Below are 19,996 nucleotides of genomic sequence, written 5' to 3'. Positions count from 1 at the left end.
CCACTACCATTATTGTGAATCTTTAGTAGAGTCTTGGTATAAAGAAGATATCTGACAAGCAAGCAAAAAGGGAAGCAAATCCAGTAATAAATTAACACCATTAACATGCCAAATGCAGCAAGAAAATATCAGATAGTTGATTGCAGTGGCAAAAAGCTAACCGTCTGACAGTGTCAAATACAGGTTTAAAGGTTATGAATTATTTTTCGTACATTTATACAGGTTTCCACATCGAAACAAATTGTGTTCCGACAAATTCATGAAAAAGTGGTTGGATGGGTCACTTCCCTTTGGGCACTAAACCTTTAGAAAATCGAGCATGCATGAGGAACTTTGTTCATGTTATTTACTACTTTTTAAAAATGATATTACACAAATGAATTGAAAAAGGCAATTAACATGTCTTGAAAGCCAAATGCAGTACAGGTTATATATCCCAGATAAACCACTCTGCCATATGTGTGCTCCATTTCGAATTCCTTTCCAACTCATGTAAAATTGAATGCTCTTGTCAATATGTTTTTTCCACAAAAAATACAACATCTAAACCATCCTATGAATACAGACGAAAGGCAAATCTTCTCAAATTAAAACTTCTTTAAAGTTAGAACATTTTCCTACAGTTGCACGAGCACCCAGTCAACCAGAGCAAAATGACCAGGTCTAAAAAGCCATGCGCCCTGCAAGTCTGCTTTCTGATATTCTTCTGTCTATTGCCGCATCTATTGAAGTCATCTGAAAGAAGGAACCACAGACATGAAATTTTAGGATAGAAACTCAAAGGTTATTAAGACGATGTATGAGTCAAAAACATAGCCTGCTTTTTCTGAATTTGGCAAAAGAATCTGACCTGGGCCAAATTTGAACCACTGTTCGACCATAAATATCTATAAAATAATCAAAGTAATTTGCAAATATCTGTAGAGTCTATGCTTGCTCACCCCAAACCCAACTCATTTTAAGGTCAAAGTAAAGCTCAAGGAGAACATGTAACTACAGCAGAAAAGGAAATTTCCAAGAACTAACACATACACGCTGTTCTTATTCTTGTGTGATGCTAGTTGGAGATTCCTTGAGTGGGTGGCAGCATAGTAGTCAGAAATGTCATTACTTTAACTACCAGCAAAAGATGATGAAGATACATACTTGAATCTTTGATGACCATAAAACTGTTGGGATTGCTTGCCAACCGGAGAATGGCCAAGAGAAGATAAAGAAGCCCATCAATTAATGGGGTTGAAACACACAGTATAATTAATGGATTATCAGATACTCATGCAAGAGTACTAGCTATTCTCAACAAGATGAAGGAGAAAGGAAAGACTTACAAATTTGCTTTACGAATATGAAACAATAGTAAACAACTGAATCTGAGAAATGAAACTAACACCAACCATCTGGACATGTATAACTCAAGGCCATATCCATAGCCATAGGAAGGAATACAAGTATTAGGTAATTATAACTTACCTGGCTAGTCTCATCATGCACCTGATACTTTGGTAAGGACATTCTTCTTTCCTCCTGCAAATATTTCACATCAACACTTAGTATGACAAATTAACTGTAAGATATTAACTAGTATATTAATTAAAACGGAAAGACTACTGACCATGGACATGGCCTCATCATCCCAAACTAAATAGACCTCATTTGTTGCTGGTTGATTAGCTGGAACTTTGTTTGCAATAACAGGTGGTGGACCATATGAGGGCCCACCGGTATTTGGGCCAGAGGCATAAGAATGTGAATTAATTGGTGCTGGGGCTGCAGAAAAGAGAGAATGAAATGAGAAATGAAGAAGAGAGCTTTTCCACGTTCTATATGAGCCTTCATTCTTACAAAAGTATAACTCATATAGCCAAAATTGACCGATAAAAAGCATAAATCAAACTCTACCACCCAACAAAAACTCTATCAGAGCAGAGATTCAGGCAAGATAACTTGCATAATATTTAACGGAAAATATTATCTGAGGAAGAAATAGGATGTTCTTTTCTAGTCTTACACAAGGATTCAAGTCAGAAATAAGAGAAAAATGCATGCTGTACAAATACTGTAAGGCCAACAGCTTCAAAAGTCAAAATTCATCAATATAAAAAAAATTGCACCTAAGAACCCTTTTGTCCCATTTTTTCACCCATGGATCCATAGTAGTGTTTTATGACACCTAAATTAATTCCCACTATCAATACTAAATATTGTATTACAAGGTTAAAACCAACAAAATAATCTGACACCATGGACTTTCCACTATATTCTGATTTCTCACCGAAATATACGTGCATGTGCATCAAATAAAATTCACACTATCACCTCATCTAAGAACAACAACAACAACAACAACGACGACGACCCAGTTGAATCCCACAAGTGGGGTTTGGGGAGGGTAGTGTGTACGCAGACCTTACCTCTACTCCGGAGGACTAAAAATGTTGTTTCCGATAGACTCTCGGCTCACGACAATGGTAAAGGACAGTAGAGCAGTAACATCAAAGGAAGTCAGATAGATAACACCAACAACGTGATAACCAGAAAGCAGAAGGAAAAGCAATAACAATAAGCAGTAACAATGGCACAGTGCTACAGAGTTTTGATAGAATCAAGGACAACAAACAGGCTTTGCATTTCAATTCCAAAAACAATCAAGGAATACTACTTCTTACTAATGGATCAGAACAGAGTTGCTTATCCTACCTGGTGTCACAACAGTAAATTGGCAATAAGTAAATTCCCAACAAGAACCATGTCGAAAGTGTCAGCCCTTTAACAGAATGGATAAGATATTACAACAGAAGACCTTGAATACCTGAAATCTGATAACCAATGGTGGCAGGAGTGTTGTTGCCCATGTTTGGGTCAATTAAGCTCTTTGCATCAGCTGCAGAGCTCAATGGCACACTTGTTGACAGCATTGGCGCTGAAAATGGTGAACTTTGGGCAAGGTTGTTGTTATTAGGAACAACAGGAAACAAGGGCTGAGACACGGGAACAGGTGTGTTAGATGCTGGGAGGCCTGGAGGACCGACAAGCGTTGGTGGTGCAATAGCTGGCATTGGAGGCCTCACATTTTGCACAGGAAATAATGGTTGTTGCGGCAGACCCATTGGTGCAGGAGGTGGAACCGAGACAGCAGGATATTGCGGATACCAAGGTTGGGGCCGAGGGGGGACTGGCCAACCAGCGGGAGGCATTGGCACAGCAGGATTATAGCTGCACAAACAGGCCAGATCCATGTAAGATTTTTTTTAAAAAAAAAATCTGATCCATGTAAGAATTTATATACCTATTGGAGGTGCTGATTCAAAGTTAATAAATTCAAAGCATGCCAATAAACAACAGAATGTAGAAGAAAAGGTTAACAAAAAGATAAAAATGCCAAGGATAAAATTTCCCCTATTATCTTTTTTATTTTGTGACGATGGTCTCCTCGACTAGTCCACCGAGTAGCCAGTTAGAGCCCACAAGCATAAGTGCTGCCGTGCCAGTTCATATCAGTGTTGTAGTTGGGATTCAAACATGGAATTTCAAGATTGTTACTGCTATCCCTCAACTACTCAGCCCTCCCTTGGAGACATAATTCTATTTTATCTATATGCCAGAAGGCTAACTATAACAAGGAAGAAATGGGTCAACTTCAATACTGAAACCCAAGCTGCTGGACACCTGAAAAACTAGCGCTAGAATTCTTTACAGACCAATTGTTGACAAAATTTATTTAGGTATGCCACACCATCAGTCATAACTATAACAAAGTCAGATCTGGGATATACTATATTAAAGAGCTAGATTCCTAATCTCATATATTCATTATTCTGCTCGTTTGACCAAGTAATACAGATCCTAACATAGGAATCTTTCAGAAGAAATCAAGAAACATTAGGTAATGGTCAGATGTAAAAGCAGTTTGTAGTCCTCAAAAAGACCAGAATCAACTATAAAAGAACTAAACTTTAGTACAAGAGACTTCTGCTAAAATTGATAGCTGTGTTACTAGTCAAAATTGTAAAAGTTTTTCTTTTTCAAGAAGTACGAATTTTTCTTTGCATTTATTCTCTCTTACACACAAACTTATTCAAGGAATATACTCCTTGATACTGATAAACCGACACGAATGACAGATTCCATCTTAAACAAAACTTATTCAAGGAGAACATATGCTTTGATAGAAAAGATAAAAATGAATTGACTCCGGACTTCAAGAACAAAATGAAGAGATCGTGTCTCGCAACTTATGGGGGTATATTTTCTCTCAAATCCCAAATATCGGAAGTTTTTTCTTTGTGATAAGTAAAATGAAAAAGTAAGTATCCTAATTTATTCAAGCACAAGGAAATCTGAACGCATAAAAAAAGCATTTCCACGACTAACATACAGTGGTGGCATTGCACCAAAAGGTGCCCGGGGAGGGTATCCTGGAATTGCACCACCAACATACTGGGATGATGGAATGTCCACTTTGGCAGTTTTTGCTGGGGCCTCATCATCTGCAGGAAAATAAAAGCCATTGAGAGAACAAACTTGGGTTTATGTAGTCATGTAAGTAGAGAAGCTAGAACAGACAACTCTAGCAGAATCTATGGGAAAGATCTGCAGAAAGCTGACAAGGTAATACGCTCATATTAACTCAAAGATGAGATAAAGGAAGTCAATAAAAGCTCAAACACAAAGGTACTAAAAGCTTAAACACATAAAAACCAGAGGACAGCAAGTAGAGAAATCGGAACATCAATTGCTTTTAGTTTAGCAGATGCAAGGTTGGAAACTTAAAAACAAGCTTCCGATTTCTGCGAGTTCCACGCTTATACAGAAGTAGAACTAGTCAGGAGCCCATACTGAAACACAGACTTAACACCCAATAGAAATAAGACATTAATATGATACAAGCTCCAGATAGCTACTTCTTTAACCATATTCAAACTAATGCCCTGAACTTCAGTAGCACTATTTCAAGTTTTCAACACCCTGAATTTAAGTTCCTAAAACCAAGTTAAGGGAACATTCTTGCCACATTAGTTGCTATTCAATAGTAACAATACAATGGTATAGCAAGCAAGACAAGACCGCAAAAGTAACTTCTCTACTTGTCACAATTCAGCAAACCATAAGACTCCTCCGTGTCACTCAAATGCCAAATTCAAGCACATCACTATGATGCTCATACCTTCCTCTCCATAGTGAGCTGCTAAGACATCAGGTGGGATTCCTTGCATTCCATATACTTCAATATCTGTTGACTCTCTGCCGGCTTTGGCATTCGGTACCCTGTAACAGCCAAATACTCTTGCTTAATACATTTGATTGCAAGAAAAAAAAACACCTGAGAAAAAAATGCAAAAAAAATAAATAAAATAGCACGAACAATTATCAGCGTATTGGTTCCTCACTCACTCCCTGTCTAGGCTTCCTTGGGTAATTTGACCAGGCAAGATGATTTGGCAAGAAGAATAAAGAATTTACACAGATAAGTGGGTCGAAAGACAAGGTCAAAATTGCTTTTAAATTCAAAAGCACCCATCCACAATAGACCTAAGTTAGTATACATCAACAGCTATGTCTCCATCCCAAACAAGGGTCTGCTATATAAATCCCTAACATCCATTATGCTCCGTTGGACCCGTTTTTTATTGCAAGACTCAAAGATTTGTCTTAGAATCACCTATATGGAACATATACCCACATGTGTCCTACTAGATCTAATGCAGTATGACATTGACAATTTTTTAGTTGCATTAATGGAAGATAGAGAAGGGGAGTCTTGGCGTAACTGGTAAAATTGTTGCCATGTGACCAGGAGGTCATGGGTTCAAGCCGTGGAAATAGCTTGTTGCAGAAATGCCGGGTAAGGCTGTGTACAATAGACCCTTGTGGTCCAGCCCTTCCCAGACCCCGCGCATAGCGGCTGCCCTTTTATTAATGGAAGATAGAGAAGGCGAACCTCAGTGTAATGGCTAAAATTGTTGCCATGTGGCCAGAGATCACGGATTCAAGCCATATTCCCAGAGAGAGTAGAATAGAAGAGTTTGTCAATCTTTAGTTTTAGAAGGTTTAAATAAGTGCCTGTAGAGGAAACATCCTCTTGTAGAAATGCAAGATAACTTTGCATGCATAAAACCCAATGGTTCCCCGAACCCTACGCATAGCTGGAGATTATGCACCAAGATTGCTCTTTATCAAAAGGTAATAGCATGATCTTATACTATAAAATTTAACTTTTGATATAGAGAATAAATGATTCTTTCTGCAACTTCACATTAGGCAAATTCTAAAATATGAGAATATATCAGGCATTGGCATATCTCTATTTTTTTCGGTGATATTTCCTATAGTATAAACCAAACACCTGACCTACTTTACATGGTGCACTTTTTTTGAGTTAGTAAATAATTTTGTTAATAATCACACAAAAAAATTGCGCATAAAGGGATATCATGACAAGAATACCAATAATTACACAATACTTTTCTTGTTTCAAGGTTAATAGACACGAATTCCTTACCGGCTGCAGAACAAAATTTACGTATAAACTTTCTCAATTTGTCACATTATAACTATTTAACATAATGATACTCTTTTTTTTGTTTTATAAATTCAAAAGGAGAAAAAAAAACTTAACAATTCCTTCTCTAATATGACCAAAATTTCAAGCTAGTTTTTATGCTTTCGTGTCCCAAAATATTCGGATTAACAAAACTATATTCTTACACATCCTTCAAGGTATCTGCTCGAACATGTATTCAAAAGTAAGTACCCACTCACTTGGATATAAATTTTCATTACACTTTCATGAACAGCTTTAATAGAGGGATTAAAGAAGGAAGCTCATAAAGATGCAAGTTTTCAAGGAAATGCAATAACGAGAAGGAGGGGGAGGATCCTAGAAGCAGCATAATGCAAATTTCTATCTTTTACAATAAAAATCTTCTTTTTTTTTTGAGAATGATAACATTTTATAAATATAAAATAGCACAAAGTGTGTGCTGCTAAAAGTGTCAATAAAAATCTTTATTTTCCTGGAATAATTTGAAATAGCATATCTTCATTTTCCTTTGGAATATATGGAACATATATATGTCAGAAACCGTAATTAACAATATTTCTTGTACAATTTCTATCTCTGCAAAAACTTTCTCCTTTCCCACTGTTTGTGGGATGGGAGATGACTTTGAAAAACAAATCATCCTCCGCTAGTTAAATGAAAAGGAATTTTTTTCCTTCACCTGAAAGCTCGCTCATCTCCATCAATCATACTCATACTTTACCAAGACACCATTAGTTACCAACTTATAAGAAGAATCAAAGCTTCTCCCTTTAAGCCTCATCATATGTATCAAAATCTTCCAAATTAACTCTTGTTAACCACTTCCATTTAACTTCAAACACAAATCTGTATTCTCAAAAATTCACTCCTAAAAGCACAAAAAGGAAATTTCCAAATCTTCTCTTTCCCCTTTCCTCAAAAGAGCCATTGTTTTTTGTAATATTGTGTATGATGGGCTACAACTGGCGATGCCTAAGACTATATTTGACCTGCTAAGATGCTTATACAGGAAAGGTAAAGACAAAGAAACTATGAAGTGGATCACAATCCTAGCCTACATTGGGTGGACCTTAAGGAACGAAAGGAACCAACGGGGCTTTGAGGGTCACTCTAATCCAGTCTGAAAGATAAAAATCAACTGTCTTTTTTTGTTTTCCTTTTGGTGTAAAATGGAGTAGGGCAAATGATGCTCTATGTTAGACACTATAGAATCATTACATGGATATGTGATGTTTATAGAGGAGAGCTAACCAGTTTTTGCTTTTTGCTGATGATCCTGATGCAAAATGGCCCAACACCTCCTTAGTGCTGTTTTGCTACTAATGAATTTTCCTTTTACTGATAAAAGAAAGAGCCGTTTTTATAAGTAAATAAGTATTCAAATCCCAAATAACGCTAAGCAAGTAAATAGGTACAAAAACACTTTATAGCTCCAAGGAGCTTAAGAGTTAAATGTACCCATACCTCCCGAAGCAACAAGTGCGGGATAACTATGACAACCAAAGCAAAATCACCTAGTATTTCTCTTATCAAAAAGAGATCACCTAATTTTTTGTCTCTCCGCTAGGATTTAAACTGGTCCCCAAGGTATGCACACACTTCATTGACCACAAGGTCACATTTAATACTATCTAGACACTTTTTTATCGGTAAGCAAAGTACTATCAATGGACGTTTTTTCTTAAGAACTCAACTTATATCTCTCTTTCCACAACATCTACATGATGTTATGAGCCATCCACATGACCCAACATTTCATACCCATAAAAGTCTCCATTCTGTGCTTCAAACCATACTCAAACAACTCTACTGTTTCTTTTTAGTTCCAACAACATGTTTCTCATGCATATGGTTTAAACTCATGCCCTTCCCTCTTTTTCCACATGGCCCATCATTATACTACTAAAATTTCAATTTTCTCCTTACAACTGCTTCTCCCTAGATCCAACATAAGTCTTTCAAAAGTGATGCTTACCAAGGCCCAAATATATAGATCGAACCGGTATCCTTAAAAGCAAAAATCCCAAAACATCGAAAAGGCTCATGGGGTGTGAAGCGAAAATAACAAAATAAACCGAAAAATTCTTTAAAGTGAAGCACACATTTTAAGAAAGATTAAAAATACCATACATTATTAACTTAGTACTATAATAATCAAAGTTCAACTAAAATAACCAATTTCAACATCCAACATACAATAGTGCCTATATGAAGAACTCCTCGGATTCAATGACCGTTTCTAGTAAGGTTGCTTTGGGCGTTTCATTGTACAATGAAGCGCACACTTTATCCTAAACAAATGGCTTCCAACATGAAGCGACGAACCCTCACTTTGCATTGCTTTGTCGCTTAAAGTCAGTCACCACTGAGATAGCCCATAAAAGTAGTTTCAGGTTCAAGGGCTAAAGCTTCTCTTAACATATAGATTAAAGTTAGTTGCTAAATAAATAAGAGAGTTTTCCACTATAACCTTACAAAGGCCAACGAATTAGCCCAATTACGGGTTTGCTTGGTCCGGATCACCAGAACGGTTATGAATTCTTAGACAAATTATAATTTAAATTACTATATATTCAATTTGTTTAATGTAAATCCTCTAAAATTGATTGCTTTTGGATAAATCATGTAAAGGAAGTGGCATTCATACAACATGCCAAGTTGGGAAAGTCTATAGAAGCTAATCAACAATCACCTTTTCTTTTATAAAAATTGTGTCTAAGCAAGCTTGCACCTCGACTATTTTTTCATATACCTACTACCTCCCGCCAGCACAAGTACCGAGTAACTCTACCCAACAAAACTTAGATAGATTGAAACAAATCCTAATTACCTATCCAAATCATCTATACACACTGGTATTTCCTGTTCATACCAAGAATTACATTAAAAGAAAGACATCCTTTTAGACTACTTATGTTCATCCTGCTACTCAGGAGACACAGAAAAGAAAGACCAGGTGATTTCCTCCATCTGCATTGGCCTTGGTAGGCAGAGTTAATTGGTCACAATTGAGAGGATGCCGGTAGTTAATAGAACAAATCCTTCTCCTTCTATTATGGAATTGGTAAAAGTGTATTGTTGTAAACATCATTTTAGAAGTATTTACTTCAAATATCAGTTAATCATCTATATATGACTATATGAGAGCTAAGGTAAGGCAAAACTTAGCTAGTATGTTGACAGCAGCAACAGCAAAACATACAAATACCACATTCAATGCGAAAAGACATCTATGAAAACAGAGAGCTAAAAAGGGCAGAGTTGAGAATGTAGCTAGAGAATTATCATTATAGAAAATAAAAATTAAAATTAAAATTAAAAAATTACGCACTTGCTGACGGTCTCTTTGTGAACCTGAAGAACGTGAATGGCCATGCCACCAGCAGTGGAAAGCTTCTTATGGCAAACGTGGCATTTGAAGTGTTTAGCCTTTTGATGCTGAACCAAAATCTTCTCATCATCAAATTCTCTATCACAATAATAACACCATACTTTATCGGATGCTCTCTTCTTCTTCTTCCCCATTATTCCTCAAAAGAAAACCTAAATTCCTTCCGCCTTTTTGCAGTTGGAGTCAATCGGAAGTAATCAACGTATGCCGGTTTGTTAGCTTTCGAGAAATCAATTCGGTGCTAGGGTTTTTCTATCTCTCTTTCTCTCTCTTTGTTGAAGGGGGAGAGTTTAGGGTTTCTCAAAGAAACGGGAGGGGGAGGGAGCCACTTCCTAATAATGAAATTTTCTTTTCATTTAGAGCGTGTTCGGAAAGCCCTCTGAATTGGATTTGGCCGTAATTCTGTGTAATTATATAGTTTGTGATGTTTGTCGCTACAAGTAATTAACACATCAGCATAGAATTACGTATAATTTGACATGTGTAATTACGCTTTACAATTCTGAGAGTACATGAGAATTTGTGTTAATTACAATATATACAAAGTTACTTTTTAATTTATTTCCTTTTGTTTTTATTTTAATTTATTTTCTTTATAACTTTTTATTTCTATTATTTTAATTTCTTTTTATTTGAATTTTTTATTTATTATTTATTTATTTATTTTTAAATTTTAAAATATATTTCTTTGTATATTATTTATATTTTATTTCTCTACCTTTACTTCTTGTGATTCCATGCAATTGCTCGTATATTTTATTTATTATTTATTTTATTTTCTTCATTTTGCATATCTGCGTTATTATTCTAGATTTTGAAATTACACCTCCTAATATTAAAAATAATGATTCATTAACAAACATGGCATATAAGGAGTGACGTCATTAAAGTAGAATTTTGTTATTGAATGAGATTATAAACTTATTATGTTTCCTATTCTAAAGTTGTATTGGGGCTTATTTTTATTATGTTGGAATTTGACATATGTTAAAGTAATTTTTTTTGTGGGATTCTGAAATTGTGTTATATTTATGGTTCCAATTTTCTTGTTTTAGTAGTATTGACTTGTTATTTCACATTGCATGTTGTTCATTTTTTAGTTAGAATTTAGTTTTGTCAAATATTTGCATAATGTTATGACATTATATTTGTAAATATTAATTTATTTTATCAAATATGCATTCCATTATGTTCTTACAAAACATATGTTTTTAGTTTTTATAATTAATTAAACAAAATATTTTTAATTTGGAAAATATATATTAATTATTTTTACAATATTAGTTATACATATATGATTACTAATTAGTGTATATTCAAGAAAAAATATGCATCTTAAATACCAAATCTAATATCATTTATACTTATAAAAAAATATTTATAGACATAGATTTATTATAACTTTTATGTTTTGATAATTACTTCATTTAAAATTTAATCTAACCATATAATTACACTCGTGCAACCAAACAACACGCTTGTAATTATATTATAATTATGTTATGACAAACAAATATGTCATCGTAATTACTAGGTTGTGTAATTACTAGGCTATATAATTACTACCCTAGTAATTACACCAAATTCAATTATCGGGAGACTTTCCAAACAGGCCCTTAGAATAAATCTCTTCTCCTTTGTTTAACGATGGAGTGTATTTATCACCCTGATGAACTAAGAAATTAAGGCTTTTGGTTTTGTTACTTTTGTGTAATAAAATTAATTTAAACTTGATAATAGTTGAAAATTAAGAAATTTATTAGTACTTACTTTTCCACTTTTTAGACCTAAGTGTGTTAGCTAAATTTTAAAAAAGAAATTGAAATACATAACTCATTAGTTTTTAATTAGGAGAACAATGAATACTTCGCAAGAAAAAGATATATTACGAATATTAAATGTGAGATCCCTTCATTTTTTGTAGAGTATATGTAACGACCTGACTTGTCGTTTCGAACATTTACTATCCTTTCAACTATTTGAAGTTTTGAATAGCTTCATATGATATATTATGACGTGTATGAATCGTCGGTTTTATTTTCAGGTGTTTCGGAACATGTTCGGAAAAATGAATTCCATGTTGGAAGCCCTAAGCTGAAAAAGTTGACCAAATTTGTCTTTTTAGTATTCGACTTCGGATCGGAGTTTTGATGATTTCGTTAGATCCGGATAGTGATTTTGGAATTGGGCGTATAACCGGAATTTAATTTGGATATTTTTAGAATGTTTCGACGTTGTTTTTTTCAAGCATAAACGGTACTACATTAAGCAAATGAGTTCCAAATTCAGTTTCGATTGAAGCATTAGATCCGTATTGAAATTATGGAGCCATAGCAAAAATAATCGGCAAATTCGGACATCGTATGAGAGAGTTATGCCCATTTTCGTGTCGAAAAATATTGTTGTTTTTTTAAGGCAGAGGCAAATCGCATGTGTCAAATGGGAGTTTCGGTCATTTTTAACATATTTGAAGCTATGGAGCTCGGATTAAAGCGATTTTTAGGCGATTTTTATCGTATGAATTGGGGTAAATGATTCTAACTCAATTTTGGTTAAATTACACGAATCTATTGTTGTTTTTATCAACAAATTAGTGTTTTTGTTGAAAATGTTAGAAAATTTCATAGACTTTAATTAAGGATTTGAAGGTCGAGTTGTGGTCGAATTTGAGTAATTTTAGTATGGTTGGACTCGTGATTGCATGTAGGTTTGAATTTTATATTTTTTATCGGATTCCGAGACGTCGACCCCACCGTTGACTTTTGGTTAACTTTTCGAGCGGAGTTGAAATTTTTTATAAATTGTTAAATTGTAAGCATTTGAGTATATTTTGATTAATTTGCATGTTGTTTGACTAGTTTCGGATCGTTTGGCTTGGAATTGAGGAGATAAAAAGGCGTTCAGAGGTTGATACGCGCGAAATAGAATTTTTGGAGTATTGTTTAGCTTGTTCGGCATCGGATTCGACTTGTTCGAGGTAAGTAACATTTGTAAACTTAGAGCTGAGGGTATGAACCTTGAATATACGTGTTATGTGGTTTGTTTAGAGGTGACGCACGTGGTAGGATACGGGTGTGTGTGTAACGACCCAACTTGTCGTTTTAAGAATTAACGCCTCGTTCAGCGACTTAAGGTCTCGAGCAACTTCATAATAAGTATTATGACCCGCGGGTGTGGTCGAGTTTGATTTTTCGGAAGATTCAGAATTATTAAAATAAATAATCCTTAATTAGAAGCTTAAATGCAAAGAGTTGACCGGAGAGTTGACTTTTGAGCAAACGACTCCGAAATGGAATTTTGATGATGTAAATGACTCTGTATGGTGATTTTGGACTTAGGAGTGTGTCCGAAAAATTATTTGGAGGTCCGTAGTGGAATTAGGCTTGAAATGCCAAAAGTTGATTTTTTGGGAAGTGTAACGACCCAACCGGTCGTTTTGACTTTTAGAACCTCGTTCCCCTAAATAAAACTTTCCGTATGTGCTTTGAATGATTTATGACTTGTGGGGATGGTTGGTTCGGGATTTGGAAGTATTTGGGTTGAAATCGGAACACTTGGTTCCTTAAGTTGGCTTTAAAAGGCCAAGTTTGACTTTGGTCAATATTTTGAGCAAACACACTCGGATCAGTATTTTGACAGTTTCGATGGATCCGTATCATGATTTGGGACATGGGCGTATGCCCGGAATCAAATTCCGAGGTCCCTAGCCCGAGATATGGAATTTTGATGAAAAATTAAAATGTTTAAGTTCAAGCTTTTGCAATGACCAGTATGGTTGAGTATCGAGCTTTTGCAGCAGATTATAAAATGGGGCTTGGAGTACCCTGCGTTATCTTCAGGTTGTGGTATAGCATTAGAGAAACGGAAGAAAATAATTTCGGATTCATAAAAGAAATATCAGAATGGGTGTACCAGTTGAAGAAATATAAAAAGTGCGCACAAGAAGGGATATGAGATAATTAGTGGGTTTTGAAATAGCGTGGTCTTGTGAAATAAGGTCACTTGGGATGAGTGCGAATTTGAGTTCATGATGTAATGAATGGAGCTATTATTATTTCTAAGGCAAGTTGAGAGTAAATTAAGAAAAGACGGGTCGGCTAACAATGGTTGAATCGGCATGATGGTGGCAATGATCAGTTCCTTCAGCGCATAGAGTTATGCATGTAATTTGTGGCGGTACGTGCGAGGCTTGGCGGCCGTCGTAATTGATTTTATCTGGAGGAATTCAAGTATTATGGCACGTTATGTGAAGAGGGATCCCGGAAAAGTTATGGTGGCTTAGACCACTACTTGAGGCCGATATTTTCTGCGGATATGGGAATTCAGTCACGTGTTGCAATAGTTCTCTTGAAATGAGTTAATAAGAAGGTTTCTATATGATGAAGTGTTTACCCTATTAGTGGTTCGGGAGTTATGATTGAATTCTTGTACTCCTGCGCATTGGCGTGGTTAAGTGCACTAAGTAGCATGGGATTCGAAAGTTGAGGATTTAAGATTTCGATTCGGTGTTGACAAGGATGTCATGAGCTCGGATGAGCAGGAAAGGGATTTAGATGTTTAAAGTAAGATGGTATTGTTTTGGCATCATCTAAGGTCGATGTCAGGTGTAAGAGACCTTATGTATTGATTTGTGGATTCTTGATATGCTTTACAACATTAGTGTAACCGGTAGCATAGATGTGCAGACTTGTTACCTAGTGCGAAAGGTCGTGGGAGCGTGTCTCGCGGAAAGATTGTGTAAGAGTGACATGTAGTCACTTGATTGAGTGAAGATTGAAACCAAGTATGAAGATTGTGGTAATATCATTGATTTGAGAATTTATGCATGGAGGGCGCTCGGTTCATTTGGTGTGGACTGTGGAAGTTTGTTCCGATTATGATGGCTATTCTTGTGTGTTATGGGAAAAAAGGTATTATGGATCCTTGAAAGGTTATTAGCCTAGTACGGTGCGATCAGAATCGGCTTGAGGTCTGTGGATGGATTTAAATATGAATACGGGCTCTATATCAGGCCGAATGTGTTCATTTCAGCATAAAAGCTCCCTATAGAGGAGTATTCAGACGTTGGATGTCGTTTCGTCGTCGGTTATTTCATGTAATACTATATTGTGTCGTGTGAGTTATGAAACGGCTTGATAAATTTCTTATGTGATGAGGTTCTGCGTAGCGATATTGTTATGTGAGCGGGATGGCTCTCGAGATTTAAATCATATATCGCACCTTAGTTGTGCTTGGGTTTTGTAGCGTATGGCGTTGTCGGTCCTTCCAAGGATGATATTATGCACTGAGCGTGCTTGTGTCCGATATTCAGATATTTTTTTTAGTAATCAGCATTCTAGCTCGGTAAGTATTTTCTTATAGATTCTTTTTGTGCGGATCGGGTGGCACGCCGCCACGGGTATGTTGTTTGGATCGGGTTGCACGCCGCAACGGTATCCTGTGTAGATCGGGTTGCACGCCGCAACAGTGTGATGTTGAATACAGTCCCCTATATTCTATTTTTTGTGTTTGTGTCCCATTTTTTTAGGAAGGTTCATGACACCTTTTCAGTTGTCTAATTAGTCACGTGGGTTGAGTAATCCTTTCCAGAGTTCGTTTTTCTTATGTATCGCAATCGAGTCCGTAGCTTATTAGCTCATTGTGGTGTCATATAAGGCTTTTTGATCGCGTCTGAGGTGGTTTATTGCCTGAGCAATTTATACTTGGTGAGACGAGATTATTGGATTCAGGATCAGTGCGATCGGATTATATGAAGTGTAATAAAGAGCAAATACCATTATTTGGTTATAATGAGGCAATGGTTCTTGTCAGAAGGAGAAACTCAATAAAATTGTTGACTCGACAGTTGGTTATGAATTTCTACACATTTCTTCCATCGTGGAAGCATTTCAAGAGTTGGAACAGGACTTATATGTATCACGAGGTGTGTTGTGAACATCAAATTCGTGGAATTTTGGCTATTGTTATCGAAGGATGTTATTATAGTCATGTGAATGATGCGATGCATGGTCTAAATTCAACAAAGGTATGCAATCATGTATTGGTGCATCGTGTAGTGATTGATACGACATTCATAGGTTGAAAACAGGCATGATGGAGAATTCCGGATGTTAGAATTGGGCTCTAAGGCTTATTTGCCTAAATAAAGGGGAGAATTTTCAGATTGGCTCGAGTTAATGTGCTCAACTAGGTGTGGTAGCACGGGTAGGTGCGCGAGGTGTTAAACAATGATTTTGGATAACTCCGGAACACACCTTAGCACGTTCGAGGACGAATGTATATTTAAGTGGGAGAGAATTTAACGATCCAATCGGTCGTTTTGACTTTTAGAACCCCATTCCCCTAAATAAAACTTCTCGTATGTGCTTTAAATGATTTATGACTTGTGGGGATGGATGGTTCGGGATTTGAAAGTGTTTGGGTTGAAATCGGAACACTTGGTTCCTTAAGTTGGCTTTAAAAGGACAAGCTTGACTTTGCTCAACATTTTGAGTAAACAGAGTCGGATAAGTATTTTGACAGTTTCGGTGGGTCCGTATCATGATTTGGGACATGGGCGTATGCCCGAAATCAAATTCCGAGGTCCCTAGCCCGAGATATGGAATTTTGATAAAACAATTAAAATGTTTAAGTTCAAATAGTGACCGGATGTCTAATTATGTGAAAACGACCCTAGAAAAGAATTTTGATGATTCCAACAGCTCCGTATGGTGATTTTGGACTTAGGAGCGTGTTCAGAATTTTATTTGGAAGTCTGTAGTTAAATTAGGCTTGAAATGGCTAAAAATAAGAATTTAAATTTGGAATTTTGACCGAGGTGTTGACTTTTCGATACCGGAGTCGGAATCCAGTTACGAAAATTTTTATAGCTCCGTTATGTCATTTATGACTTGTGTGTAAAATTTGAGGTCAATCGGAGTTGATTTGATAGGTTTCGACATCGAATGTAGAAGTTGGAAATTTTAAGTTTCATTAAACTTGAATGGGAGCATAATTCGTGGTTTTAGCGTCATTTTATGTGATTTGAGGTTTCAAATAAGTTCGTATGATATTTTACGACTTGTTGGTATATTTGGTTGAGGTCCCGAGGGGCTCGGGTGAGTTTCGGATTGTTAACGGATCAAAAGTTGGACTTAAAACAGCTGCTGCAATTTTTCCATTCTGCTGGAAATTCTGGCCCAAAATCGAGCTCCCAAAAGAAATCGAGCTCCCAAAATCGAGGCCGAGGATCGAGCTCCCAAGATCGAGGCCCAAAAATTGAGCTCCCAAAAGAAATCGATCTCCCAAAATCGAGGCCGAGGATCGAGCTCCCAAGATCGAGGCCGAGGATCGATGCAGATGATCGAGGCTGAGGATCGAGGCTGTAGATCGAGGGTGTGGATCGAGGCTGAGGAAAAAGGTTGTGGATCGAGGCTGAGGATCGAGGTTATGGATCGAGGTTGTGGATCGAGGCTGCCTGGGCAGAATTATAAAAAAGGGGCATTCGTCCCATTCGCCATTTTTAACAAATTGGAGCTTGAGCAGAGGCGATTTTTGATAGATTTTCAAGGAAAAGACATTGGGGGTAAGTGATTCAACTTGGATTTGGTCTATAAACATAAATATATCATTGTTTTCACCATTTAATTAGTGTTTTGAGATTAAGATTTAGAAAATTTTAGAAATCTCATATAAACGAATTTTTGAGATTTCGGTTTCGATTCGGAGTCGGATTTGAGTGAAACTGGTATGGTTGGACTCGTAATTGAATGGCTTGTCGGATTTCATAACTTTCGCCGGATTTCGAGATGTGGGCTCCATAGACGAAGTTTTAATTAATTTCGTAATTTTTATTTAAAATGTAGTATTTTCTTATAAAATTGATTCCTATAATTTTTAGTGATTGTATCGAATTATTTTGGCTAGATTCGAGCGAGACAGAGTTGGATAATCGTGGAAAAAGCCTTATAGTAGATTAAATTGGAGCAAGACGGGGTAAGTCTCTTGTCTAATATTATGAGGGAGAAATTACCCCATAGGGATTAAATTGAATAATTGTTGCTAATTGCGGGGGCTACGTACGCACGAGGTGATGAGAGTCCATGCGTAGCTACTATTAATGCTAAAGTTAGAGTAGTATAGGACTCAAAGCATGAATTACTCGTGTATATATATATATATATATATATATATATATATATATATATATATATATATATATATACACATATTGTGAATTTTCAGATAAAGATGTTAAAGGATGAAACCTTATATGTTTGATTTTCTGGTTAAATTAATTAATTGTTAAAAAAAATTGTTCTTCCTCCCGAATTTATCTTATAATAAATATACTCTCCTTCCGGAGGCACATAAGAAAATGTCCTCCTTTTTTGTGGAGTGGGCCGAACGCCTCGGCAAGATAGATGCATCTATGGATCGTGTTGCACGTCCCTCGGCATTGTATACGAAACTCTGGATCGGGCCGTACGACCTCGGCAGAAATCGTGCTTGATAATAATAATAATTACACGATACTTGGATATTTTATTACAGCTTGTAAAACTATTTGATAAATTAGAAATTTATTGAAATTGAATTGCAGCTTGTAAAGCTATTTGATAAATTGGAAATTTATTGACAATTGAATTGCAGCATGTAAAGTTATTTGATAAAATGGAACCTTTTTATTTAAATTGAAGGATTTAATTAATAGATTAGAAATTATTGTATTTGAAGGAATTTGATTAATATATTGAGAATTATTGGAATTGAAGGAATTTAATTACTTCTGCTGATTCAATAAAATTATTGTTTACTATGTGAATCACGTTGATATAAATATTTCTATTTTCATGATTATTTAATATTATTGACCCATAGTGAGTGTCAAAGTTTGCTATCTTGTCTCTACCACTTCGAGATTAGGCTTGATACTTACTGGGCACACGTTGTTTTTGTACTCATACTGCACTTGCTGCACATTTTATTGTGCGGGTACATATATATTGCTGCATATTTTATTGTGCAGGTACATATATGTATAGCGGCCTTGTGGGCACAGAGGTGTGGTTAATAATTGTGGGGACATAGGTGAGCTGCATTCTATATTACGATCCGCAGCTAACAGAGTCTCCTTCAGAGTTATTATATTTTCCTGTCTAATTTGTATTCTAAACAGATGCTGTATTTTATTTTAATTTCCTAGTAAATGCTCATGCACTTGTGACACCGGGTTTTGGGAATGGTTGTGAGTTGTTTAGAAATTTAGTTGCTAAAAATATTTATCATTGACTCTATGAGTTTTATTTTTAATTATTTTATTGAAGAAATTTTGATTTTAAATCCATTAAAATGGGTAATTAAGCTAAGTGTGTGTTGCTGGCTTGCCTGACAACGGTGTCCGACGCCATCACGATCTATAGATGAAATTGGGTCGTGACAATATGGTATTAGAGCACTAGGTTCACGTAGGTCTCACGAGTCATGAGCAAGTCTAGTAGAGTCTTGCGGATCGGTACGGAGACGTCTGTGCTTATCTTCGAGAGGCTACAAGGCTGTTAGGAATACTTCCCTTTTTGATTCCTCATCGTGCGATTCAATTCCTTTGATGCTTATGCTTACATTTCCTTCCTATTCAATATTATGCGACGTGAAACGCTTGTTATAAATTGGGGATCGAGGAAATTTTTAATGGTACTACAGATGTAGTACAAGATACTTCTCCCTGTGTAATTACTTGGGCTATTGTTACCGCCTTGCGAAAGGCCGCTCTGCCATTTCAAATTAAGTATCAGTACTACCTAAGGTTTTGAGATTTGGCATTGATTGTTATGACGATTCGTGCGTTGTTATCGCACAGTGTTTATGAAATGAAAAAAAAATGCTCGTCTATGTGTCAGGGCAGTAAACGACTTGAAAGAATGTTTTCTCAGTACATGATTCAGAGGTTCCATGTTTTAATTCCAGCGAAGAAAAGGCAATCGGACTATGAATGTTCAGGTTTGGGGTTGATGGAGTAACGAAACTTGATATTTTCAAGTGTGGAAGAGTTCTCAATTTTGATGTGGTGTCATCGCCTTGTAAAA

The 19,996-nt window shown here is 36.1% G+C and overlaps 1 protein-coding gene and 1 long non-coding RNA gene across 3 annotated transcripts; both read right to left on the bottom strand.

The window, feature by feature from the left end:
* Positions 1-381: 381 nt before the first annotated feature.
* LOC104111162 (protein SUPPRESSOR OF FRI 4) lies at positions 382-10,324 on the bottom strand. 2 transcript variants are annotated; one of them, XM_009620798.4, is made up of 7 exons: positions 9,873-10,323; positions 5,165-5,265; positions 4,376-4,487; positions 2,810-3,213; positions 1,613-1,767; positions 1,471-1,524; positions 382-735 (listed from the first exon to the last, which is right to left on the bottom strand). In XM_009620798.4, the coding sequence occupies exons 1-7, from the start codon at positions 10,064-10,066 to the stop codon at positions 664-666; spliced, it is 1,092 nt and encodes a 363-aa protein (XP_009619093.1). In that variant the 5' UTR covers positions 10,067-10,323; the 3' UTR covers positions 382-663. The 2 variants fall into 2 exon arrangements, with proteins under 2 accessions (XP_009619093.1, XP_009619092.1); XM_009620797.4 differs by having other exon boundaries at positions 382-1,524; positions 9,873-10,324.
* LOC117280281 (uncharacterized) lies at positions 7,060-7,556 on the bottom strand. Its single transcript, XR_004510784.2, has 2 exons — positions 7,221-7,556; positions 7,060-7,182 (listed from the first exon to the last, which is right to left on the bottom strand). It is a non-coding gene; the product is annotated as an uncharacterized lncRNA (long non-coding RNA).
* Positions 10,325-19,996: the final 9,672 nt, after the last annotated feature.

This window comes from Nicotiana tomentosiformis, chromosome 2 (assembly GCF_000390325.3).
Source record: "Nicotiana tomentosiformis chromosome 2, ASM39032v3, whole genome shotgun sequence".
Classification (NCBI taxonomy): Eukaryota; Viridiplantae; Streptophyta; class Magnoliopsida; order Solanales; family Solanaceae; genus Nicotiana; species Nicotiana tomentosiformis.
The sequence above is the reverse complement of the archived record's forward strand: the minus strand, read 5'-3'. Positions and strand labels throughout refer to the sequence as shown.

Coding starts and splice junctions, on each gene's coding strand:
- LOC104111162 (XM_009620797.4), bottom strand. CDS start 10,066: ATGGGGAAGAAGAAGAAGAGAGCATCCGATAAAGTATGGTGTTATTAT. Junction 4,488..5,164: donor AGCTCACTATGGAGAGGAAG/GTATGAGCATCA, acceptor ATTTTCCTGCAG/ATGATGAGGCCCCAGCAAAA. Junction 1,768..2,809: donor CATTGGTTATCAGATTTCAG/GTATTCAAGGTC, acceptor TCTTTTCTGCAG/CCCCAGCACCAATTAATTCA.